The sequence below is a fragment of the Apis cerana genome, linkage group LG4 (genome assembly GCF_029169275.1).
Source record: "Apis cerana isolate GH-2021 linkage group LG4, AcerK_1.0, whole genome shotgun sequence".
Lineage (NCBI taxonomy): Eukaryota > Metazoa > Arthropoda > Insecta > Hymenoptera > Apidae > Apis > Apis cerana.
Genome location: NC_083855.1, coordinates 12,902,789 through 12,914,106, shown reverse-complemented (window position 1 = coordinate 12,914,106; position 11,318 = coordinate 12,902,789). Strand labels below are relative to the sequence as shown.

The following is an 11,318-nucleotide window of genomic DNA, read 5'->3' as shown; positions in this document are numbered from 1 at the left end:
TATTATTCTGGACTATGAAATGAAAGAAAAAATTAATTTTTTCTTAATTTTAAAATCGCACAATACCTTTTTGAATATTATAGTCCGATAAAGTACGTCCATCTTCTAATTGCTTTCCAGCAAAAATAAGACGTTGCTGATCAGGTGGTATTCCTTCTTTATCCTGAATTTTAGCTTTCACATTTTCTATAGTATCTGATGCTTCTACTTCAAGAGTGATAGTTTTACCCGTCAAAGTTTTCACAAATATCTGCATCGTGGTATACCTATTTAAAAGAAAGATCGTACACTTAATAAAAAATCCTAATGCGAAGTAAAGAAATACAAAATTAAACATTATTTACTAGGCAAGATCGTTAAGATGACAATTAATTTTTTATATTCCCAATTTCTTAAGTATCTATGATTTTTTAGTGTTAAGTTTAATAAAATATGTAGAAGTGACTAGAAAATTTCACAACAGACATTTCGTTTATAAACGTGTGTTCTAGCAACGTATCGTATTGCAGTTGTTTTTGGAACCCTTTTGTTTAATTGTTCGATTATATAATATTTCATCAATAAACGATATTAATTTAATTTACAGACAATTTATATGTTATAAGAAGATTTTAGATCATAAAATCTCCAAAAGATATTGAGTTCTTACCGTTAGAAAAGCATGCATGCCACGAAAACAACCTCAAAAGACTTTGCAATGGCAGCACTGTAACTTCCGTTTACACAGAGTCGATTATACTAGCCCTCTCGTGGTGAATAATTCTACTATTTCAAAAAAAACATGAGTAGAATTTATATACCGTGTTTTATATAAAGTGTGTAATTATTGAAAATTTATATCATTATTATTAGTGCAAATTTGAATGAATGTTAATCTATGTGTGAATATTGTTAATAACTGGTGATTTATTATTTATCTTTTAAAAATTATAAAAATATTCAATGCAAATATGATGTAAGTACATGTCATAAATATCTAATCAAATAATTTTTTAAAAAAGATGTAATATTTTATACGTATAAAACATATAATATTAATCAATAGTATAATCAATTAATGACTTTGAATTATATGTTTTAAAATTGTTTTTTTATATTTTATGTACATAAAAAAAATATATATATATGATCAAATATATATACGTATCTAAACATATATATATGTATCTAGATTGCATTAATAAACACATGTATGATATATGTGTGTATGCGTATACATTATAATCAATATATATATTATTTTCTTTAAATAATAAAGATCATATCTTAAATCACGATTATAGATGCAAATTTTAATGATAAATTTTAATCTAAATATTTATTAAAATTAAGTTATTAAATTTTATATTACAATTTTAATATTGAATAAAAATAATTTATTATAAATAGGATAAATTTATACATAAAATTTGTCAAATTTTTTAGACATATTTTCTATTTCTTACGAATATATATATATATATATATTTATATGCTGCGTGAATGCGTTCCATAAATTCGAATGAGTTTTGCAATACTCTAAAGAAGCATAAGAAGCTTTATGATATTCTACCACCTTGAATGCTTTTGCATTCATTGAACGAGAATCTCTTTATATTACCATTTTTATCGTGAGGCGACACGTTATAATAAAAAGATAGATAAGAAGAAATATGGAAGAAAGTAACGAAAATCTAATATAAATTTGATGAAAATATAAACGCGTATGAATCATGAAATCATCGATACAATTCGATTACTACGTTCTACACGCCACGTTGATTTAAAACAAGAATATCTCTTAATAAAATGGAATTTCTGTTGTACAGTAATACTGTTTAGATGTAAACTATGTATATGCTTAGTAGATGAAATCGAGTAAACAACAAGCTTACTTTTATAATCCGTTCTGAGATTGCCTTATTGAGTGGTTTCGGTTTTTGTATAACGTTATTGAGAAGTTGTAAATCTCCATCGAAGTTTGTTATCGAACTTTCCTCATTATAAATCCGGTGGTCGTTTTCTATATCGCAGCGAACACATCTCAATTCGTTGCATTGATCAACCGTGTTGTAGGAAGTTGTTTCGAGTTGTTGAACTCTGATAAAGTTAACCAGAATCTCAAGGCTATTGTGGAAATTGAACGGTAACTGGATTTAGGTTTAGATGGACCAGCTATGGTTGATAATGCGAATTAAAATGTTTCATACGGACAAAGAAAACGTTAATACAAATATACAATATGGTGGAATATTCGATACTTTGTTACGTAAAAAATAAAATTGTTACGATAATGTTAATTATGCCATACATTTTAATATGCATGGTATTATGCATAGTATTATCGTCTAAATCGATATATTTTGATTTTTAAAATCATATCATTGTATATTCAAATTTTTCAATATTGGATATATATATATATATCTCGTAACAAAATTATTGGAAAGTAGACAAGATAATATCAAAATTCTATAAATTTACTATTAATTCTAGGAATATCGACACGGTCCGGAATCGTATCGTGCCTCTAATATTCGCAATTAGCTTTTATTTTAATGTACGAATTATTATCGTACATTACGGTCAATAATTCCGGATATTTCAGTGATATTTATCTTTCCTTGCGAAGAACAGTTGACGTCCAACACAAATTGCATCGTCACCCGATGTCATCGTTTCTGAATGCAGTTGTGACTGCAAATGCTGCTATGACACTCGACCACTTGTCCGTTAGTGGATCTCTGTATTCCATGTTCAGACGCGATTTCCATTTACATACGGTTATCCTTGAAGGTATGAATTAAACACTTTATGCATCAATGCTAGAAATTTTGGACGAAAAATCAATCGAACCGAATAGGAAATATGTTTCTATCAAGCTGTTAATGATTTTAGTCATGATTCCCAATCATGTCAAATAAAATATTCTTTTTTCTGTTTTAAATATTATTCGATATTTTATCTCATAGTTTTCTTCAATGGCAATTATTTTCCCGTTTCTTCTTATAGAAAATGATTGTGGACGCAGTGTTTCGTTCTAGTAGTACGTGTCATTTATCGCCAATGATGATAATTTGTGTTCCATCTATTATATTCGCGATAAACATTTGGTACGGAGAGTCTATTAGATGGATGCGAGGATTTGTCGGTATCTTTATTCCAACTCGAGAAAAGATGAAAAAAGTAATAATGGAAAAGCCCGAGCGAGTTAGTAAGATCATTAAACTACAGGGGTCGATATACAGGCTAAAATTGGAATCTAACTCTAAGGTGAACTCGTTCAACTATAGTTAACCTTTCATGACACTTTGACCTCTACTCGTATACGCTTTTATCGAAGAATGCGCGAACCCTGGTTTCTGGATCGAAAATCGAATTATCGATTACGCCGAGCCTAACTTTCGTACCCTCCCACCTTTTATTTCTTTTTGCCTCTTTTCGTCTTCTACTTGGCCTCTCTTCACGTCCTTATTCTACCAACAGACTCCATTTTTCGTTCAGAGAGAATTGGAGAAGTGCAATTAAAAGTTGTTACGAGCATGGCCCGAAACGAGGTTTAATCGTCGTTGTGCTTCTTAGCCGTAATTAGAGTTCATTGATGAATGAATCCACCCTCTTTTATCTCGAGCCTCGATCCAGCTCTCCGTATAATTTATTATCTTATAGCTATTCGACGTTAAAATTTCATCAAGTGTTATTTAACATCGAGTTAAAGTCAATCTGCTTATCCTTTGTCGAAGTTACTCTAAGAATATATAACGTGTAATATACATGATATCGTACAACATATAATACACATTTATTCGGCCTTCGTTCGGATATTTTTTTTAAATAACGAAAATTTCTGGATCGTAAAATTCCTTAGGAGGCTTGTTTCACAAGAAACCGACCAACTTCCACAATTTTATCGACGGTTCTGTAAAATTTATATTTGCTTGCTTACTAGGGCCAAAATGTAATTTTCCCCTTTCTGTGTAATAACTTTAACGTTTTCGAACATCGGTAACCACGATAAAAGAAGCACAAAACGAGTGAATGAAATACCATTTGCGATCCGAGATAAAACTTTTCCATCAAAATTCCCCCTTTTCCCTCGTGTCCCTGATCTAGCTTTCGCATTTTGCTCGTTCAACCGCTTTCGCGACCCTCAAAATCAGCGTCCAACTTATTTTTTATTTCTCTCATTCTCGCAAGAACAAAGATACGCGCATACATATTATTATTTTCTCGTAACCGTTACCCTTTGATGACAAATTTTTCGAAGCGCAAAATGGCGGATTATGTTTTCCTTTTCTCCGCATAGAGAGAAGAAGGGATTGGAAACGAAGGGGATTGATGTTGCGCGGAGAACGAATCGAGAAATAAGGGGAATGTATAATTTCGAATGCGGTAGGTGGAACCGTGCAGGTAGGACACGCAATGCAGTTTCGTGGGAAATTAGGTCAGCGAGTTTTCGGGGCGAGACAGAGACTGTGGGCGAAGGGAGAACGGTCGAAAGGCGAAAAAGGGAGGAAAGAGAGGGAAAGAGAGGGCAGAGGGTGGTGGAGGGAAGAGGAGAGCGTGACTAAGGGGGTTGTTAGAGGAGCAGGGTTAGAGGTTGTCGTCATCGCGAGATATTATGGTTTAGACCGCGCCGGGAGAAGGATATCGCGTCTCTCGAAACTATGGGGAGGAATAAGGGAAAAGGAAAGAGTAAATGTATGTAAATTAAACTGTCCCCCGACTTTATTTAGCGCGAGAGTTTTAAAGAGTTTGCTTTTCGCCGAATAAGAAACTTTCTCGAATATATGGCTAAAGCGAATAGAATGAAAAGAAGAGATACGTGATCTAGGATCCATACTTTATCGATTTTCGTAGATCTACGAATTTTCAGGACTCGATGTTTTTGATACTCATTTAACTATATTAGAGAAAATATGCGTTTTTCACTTTGTCGAATATTTAAGGAAAGAAAAGAAAATCCTTTGTATTTCTTCTTCTTTTTTTATTTTGTTTGCGATATTTCAGTAATTCGTAATTAATATTCCGCCATAGAGAAGAGAATAAAGTCTGTTCGAAACCGGTTTTGGACGAATGAAACGGTTCTTTTGTCCTTTGATTCGTAAAACCGGACCGGAAGTCAGCAGTCGTGCACCCGTTTCCGGTTCGAAATCGGATAACGCCCGATACGCGTTCGTTTCATCTTTCAGTGCGAATTCTCGTCTCAATCACAGAACCGTTTTCTTTTGAAATCATCGAAATCGAAATCAATCCGTTACGTTTAATAATTTTTCCACAGCGGATCGAATCGAATTCAATTAAAATTTCTCTCTTCCTTATACTCGTCAAGATTCTTCCTTTTTTAATGGAATTTTATAATATATACATATACATACGCTTCACGCTGGAACATAATTCCAAGCTTTCCATTCTTCGACTCTTGCATCACTTTCCTTCTCTTATACGCGCGCTTCCTCTCTCACCTCTCATCTCTCTCTCTCTCTCTCCGATCTCGCGTTTCTCTCGCATCCGATGGGAGTTGGTGAACGTCATGGAGTCGCGAAGTTGCGGTGGCGTATTACAAGCTGCAGCAGCTTCGTTCCGCAGGTTTCCTTCAATAATGGAGCGGGCCAAATAGTCTAATTTACTCGGCGACTAGTCGGCCAGTCTGAATATGCATGTGTGCTATTCACGACGGCGGTGAAGACGGCGACGACGCTAGGGTGGGGAGGCTAGGTGGAAGGGAACAGTGTGCAACCGTGTGCACACAGCTATGCGCCTCCGTGTTCTACGCGGTGTCCGGAGTACGCCTCTTCATACCTTATTAGGCGTCGCCTAACACGAGCGTTGCCCGTGTTGGAGCATTTTCCAAATTGGGTCGGTTGACGTAATGCAACGCGTATATAGGAAATACGTCGCGTGCGACACGGATGCGTGCGGTTTTAACGAGGAAGAAATGGATTCTCACGCGCAACAATTTTCCCATTCCGTTATTTACCTTCGTAACGGGCGTCGGAGAGCATTGCGTTTACTTTTAAAATCGACTTGGTACATGGACGATAGAGGGTTGAGAAAAATTATGAAACTCGTCGATCCAGATATTTGGAATATTTGGATTTCAATTTTGCGAGCCCTGAATTGTTGTAAAAATTGAATAATTCGATTCGTACGTTATGTCGTCGATGGAATATTTCTCGAAACTTGTCAAGTCTCTTACTTCCTTTCCTTAAACTCGATCGTAAACTGAATGGCGAGTTAACTGCACAGTTGGCGCAACGGTACGAATGGCGGATCGGCTGGTGCGAGTTTGCGTGCAACTCGAAAACCGACTGCACCGACACCAGCCACCGCCGCCAGTGCCGCAGAATTTCAGTCCCGAGGGCTAGCATTAAACGAGTTTCTAACATACATTCCTAACTGCGCCACTTGTGCCTCCTGATCGGATATTCAATCAGGCGCTAGGCGTTCGAGAATTTATGGGACCGAACACTCGACACAACTCGTGGACCAAATTTCGCCTTGTCTGCCTTCGCTTACTATTACGAATCGCGGAAAATATATATATATATATATATTTAAAATCGTCTCTAAAGGAATCGTTTAACCGACAATTTCACCGTCGCGTCGAAACAAATAAATCCAATTTGGGAAAGTTTGGCTGTTGGTCGTATAAACTCAAGTTACTCGCGTAAAACATTTAAGAAATGCGCACGACACGGCGAATCGTGGCGCGATGCGACGTTTCTTGACGAGAAACTTTTCGAGGCTAGCATCGTTTCGGCCTGCCCCGGGCAATCCCGACCTCGTATATAGCTTGTTTGTGTCTCGCCGTGAGTATTTTTTGCCCACCAAATTACCAGAAATTCGATTCAGACTTTGGCAAATCCTTGGCCAATTTATCCCTACTTCTATACTATATATACTTAGAAAGTTAGAAGATTACCCGAAAATATCATCGTCGAACACGGTGATCGCCGCGTTTTCCCTTCCAATATTTCTCCTTTCGCGCATCCATCGGCTCGAGAATGAAATTTTTCACGGTAAATGGATATTTATGCGGCGCGTATCGACGAGTTAATAAAGAAGGGGGAGAATCCTTCCTTTCGATCGCGTTCGGAAAGATGGAAGAACGGTACCCACGTAACGCGGCTCGTGGAGAGAGCGAAAACCTCGTTTGGCCCGGGGAGTAGGGATATAAAGGAGAGAAGAAGAGGGGGAAGGGAAGGGCCCGGGATCGGTGGTCTCTCCTCGTTGCGTGTCGCTCGCCTTCGACGTTGGATGCTGTGTACTCTTCGAGTACCCACTCGAGTCTTGGCTCTGCCGGTCCTTTGGCCTTGGACGGAAAGCATTGACCTCGGCGTTCCACTCCGAGAGCACAACCGGTCACGTGGATCACAGTCTACTACGAAATACGTACTTACGCGCTTCGTCTTCTTCCCTCTATCGCCCTTCTCCCTCTATTCTCTCTTCCCCCTCCACCCGCCTTCCTTCCCCCTTTGCGTCACTCTTCGCCTTTCGCATCGCCTCGATTCTTTTCGATAATATACGAATATACGCCGGGAATGTATGCGCCGTCCGTGTAAGCGTTCTACGGTTACGTAAACGGTCGGAAACGTCACTGTACTCCTTTCTCCTTCCAACGAGAACCGGTGGATCTCTATTTTTATATCAACCGATATATCGGTCGATCGAATTAACCGTTCATAACTATCGCATCGTCGGTATTTTTATTCGGTCAACGTCATCGCCACGGAGATTACGTAAAGGAGGGGAGGGGGCTTGCTTCATAAAGGTTATCAAATCTGGGTTATCTCCGCGAAAAACGTACAGCGTGGAAATTTGCGTCAACGAATTAAATTTGTTTCGATCGATTGGAATATATATATATATATATATATATATATATGTGTGTGTGTATATTTTCTATAATTTCGTTTCTCGGACCTGAATGGTGAATCTCTGAACCGAGCAGGAGAACGTGGAACCGAAGGACGATGTTCCGTCAGTGGTGCGGTGAAAAAGCAATATTGATCTTATGCTAATTTTCCACTGAGTTATGAAGGGTTCGTGCCGAATGGGATAATTTATTCCCTTGTTAATACCAACTTGTATACCTACAGTTGGACATGCGCGCTACCACCTGATTACGGAGAAATCATACTCGCGATAGAAAACATTCGCCAAGGTAGATGATACTCCAACTTTATAAGGTTTCGCGTATCGCGTTTCGTTCGATGTAATTTTAGGATCGATTACACGGGATCTACGTCGTTTCGACCAATCTTTCATTCACGCATTTACGTAATTTATTTTCCACAAATAATTATCATCGTGTAAAGAAAAAAAGAAGAAGTATCTAAATATTTTCTTTCCCAAGAATAGTCTATAACTGACTGATCCCATCGATCATTTTACCTTTCAACGTATCGATATTATTCGAACCGAGGCATCGCGACGAAAAACATTGGCCACGATTTCGCTCGGTTTATGAATTATGCCGCGAACTGTTGTTGTTTACGAATGGCAAGGTTGAATTTGATGTTGAACAGACGACCTCCGCGGTCTGGTCTGACGTAAAGAAGCGTAGGAGTTGATGAAGCATTTTCGACGAAGGAACGGATAAGAGAATGTGGAGGCGAAAGACGAAAGTGAATACGGGTGATAGGAACGTGATTAGGGGTTGGTGCGCGTTGCAGACGAGGGATTTGAGGTTAGAGGATTTGTAGTACAAATACGACATGTGGACCGACCGACCACCCTACGACCGTACGATCCGCTATATAACGACCTCTACAGGGTGGGTAGGAGTAGTAGGAGAGGCGCATCAAGCGCGCGTAACACGGCTATGGTCTCCTCGTTACAGCCGCACAACTACCAAATTGCATTACTGCAGCGAGCAATCTCTGCGTTGCTTCAGACTTGCCGCGAGTCTCTGACAGTCTCTGACAGTCTCCCAAAAGGATTTCTACAGTTCCACCTCTTGCTCCGAGCCATGTAGTACATGTTTCGTGACCTCAAAGGAAGCAGAGTCTAGATTAAGTTGCTGTTTCCTAGAATGACCCTCGACTCTCTAAAATTATTATAGATAAGGCAGATTCGGTGTGGTGAATTTAGCGTTTAGAGATCGCTCCCTGTAAATTCCACCAGTTTACAGTTTTCGCGTGTATAATAAAACTCGCTCTTGCGTCTTTTCGCTAAGATCAACATCGAGTGGAATTATTCGGCGTGTGTTTCCACATTGTTAAAACAGGCTCGAATACCGTTTGTTTGTTTATTTCTTCAAAGTAAACGATGCTCCAAGTGTACCGCGTCTACGTTGTTTCTCTATCTTTCCATAAATAATCTAATGTATGTAGATTTATTCGTACGCTTTGCTACTCCAACGTCTCGTTCGTCGTGCTTTCAGCAGTTTCGACCGAAAGCAAAATACGAGAAATTTTCTATATCGTTGCGTAACATAGATGCCTCTCCGTTATTACTACATGGCGCTCGTTCCAAGACGAGCACACACCGCTTGGACGGATCGACGCGAGAAATCAAGAATCGGCGAATTATCGCGACTTTTTCCGTCGGATAGGGAATGAAGACGGCGAGTGATGAGAAAATTTGATACGGTAAGCATTCTTGGTCATTGTGCCTGGAAACGGAAAACAGGAAGGTTTGGGCAATGGAATCATTAATCCAACGATAAACACATCCGTGGCGTACAGAGTTCCAGTGTTTGCGTAACAACAATAACGCCGCAAGCGTTGTGCATCTGGTTGCAGAGATATGGCGGGTCACGTACGTCATTATTGCGCGGTCGATGCAACAAATTTTTTGGCGGGTCAGCTCGATAAAGTCTGGTGTTTTTAAACGTACGAACGGGGCCAACTCGATAGCTTATCTTAAATAAAATGTAGAGTTCGATATGATTGAATATCTGGTTGCACCGACTACTCGCTGTATTTTGATTTCATTTTACGATCGGTATGCTCTCGATTCGCGAATAACTTCCATTCGTTTTGATTCTCGATTTACATTTATACGTATGTGTGTATATATGAGTATATAAATGCCGATGCTGGATAACAATGGAACGCAATAAAAGAAGAACGTTCCGTTCGATTTGAAAATTTTTTTCAAAATTTTGAGGAGAGAGGAAAGCGAAGGAAAGCGTCGAGTTCCTCTCGCTCTCGAACCGTCGAGAGAATGGATAATTTGGAGCGTGTGTCTATTAGCAACTATCCGTGGGATTCGTAATTTAGTTTCTAGTTTATCTTCGATCGAGGGTAGCACGATTCGCGGCCGCGAAGGCGTAGATACAGGCGTAGGTAAACGGCGAGTTAGAGTTGCGGTAAACTTGGAAATGCCATCTGTTCGCGGAACAGTTACATACTGTAGACTCGCGATGATAAATTGGAATTTCAAATTTTATTTTCCCTTCAATTTTCGAGCACAAAGCTTAATTAATTGCGTTCGATCCTCTCGAACGCAACGAGCAAATGTTTGATTCGAAGCTCGGTTATATCGCGGCGCAAGATGGAATAAAATACGATCAAAGACGAGTCGGGGCGGAGGACGAGCGAGTTGATCATTTTCTCTCGCTCTCGCACGAGCGCGTTCGATGATTAGGAGGAATGGAGGAAAGATTGAACGTAACGAAAGCACATGTTCCGCTCTGAGAAACGGCGCAACGACGAAACTTTGTTACACGTTACGCGTGTTAAATTACCTTCGTAATGTCTACAATGCGCTATTACCCAGTTTACAAGAGGTACGAGTCAAGTTTCTGATTGCATTTACCAGTTTTCAGTTTGTTCGAGGAGTATGTTTCTCCTCTTTGAATACCTTCAACATCTTCGGATGTTTTCACTCGAAATGCCGCCTGTTTCTGAAAACTCTTCTTCCCTCTCGCGTTAAATATCTTTCTTTACACCGCCAACGAACGATTTATGGATTATCGCCGTCTATCGTTTCTCTTTCCATCCAATGCTCGCAGTCGAATGCATATAAATTTTTGCAGATACAACGGCTCGATATATAATTGTAGACTGCACTATAGCTGTAATTACCGGGACATTTTTCAGTCACGCCTTTAACTCTCGAACCCGATCGAACCGGAAATCGAATGAATCGTCTCCACCACTGTTACTCTTGTTACCACGATCGCTATCATCGGCCGTTCACCGACGTCCACTACCTTCTCGACGCATAACGATAGTCAATTCAATTTGAATCGCGGCCAACCTCGACAGGACAGTTAATTTCGCACGGCCCGGTTTTCTGAATTTCCAGTACGCCATTCATTCGACTGGAATCGCATAGATTGGGCATATTTTTTTCGCATTTTTCCCCCAATCATAGTTTCTTGCACC

The 11,318-nt window shown here is 39.2% G+C and overlaps 1 protein-coding gene across 11 annotated transcripts in view; it reads right to left on the bottom strand.

Moving 5' to 3' along the window:
• The window catches only part of LOC108000824 (ubiquitin-ribosomal protein eL40 fusion protein), a 56,967-nt gene that overhangs the window by 322 nt on the left and 45,327 nt on the right, over positions 1-11,318 (bottom strand). The window contains exons 1-3 of one of the 11 annotated variants that reach the window (XM_062074548.1): positions 6,905-7,369; positions 650-765; positions 67-266 (exon numbers count right to left, since the gene is read on the bottom strand). In XM_062074548.1, the coding sequence (XP_061930532.1) occupies positions 67-256 (190 nt within the window). In that variant the 5' untranslated portion in view covers positions 257-266; positions 650-765; positions 6,905-7,369. Of the gene's footprint in view, positions 1-66; positions 267-344; positions 766-1,874; positions 1,973-5,357; positions 6,303-6,904; positions 7,370-11,318 lie in introns of those variants that run through there. The other 10 variants (XM_062074549.1, XM_062074545.1, XM_062074544.1 and 7 more) reach the window with 10 other exon arrangements.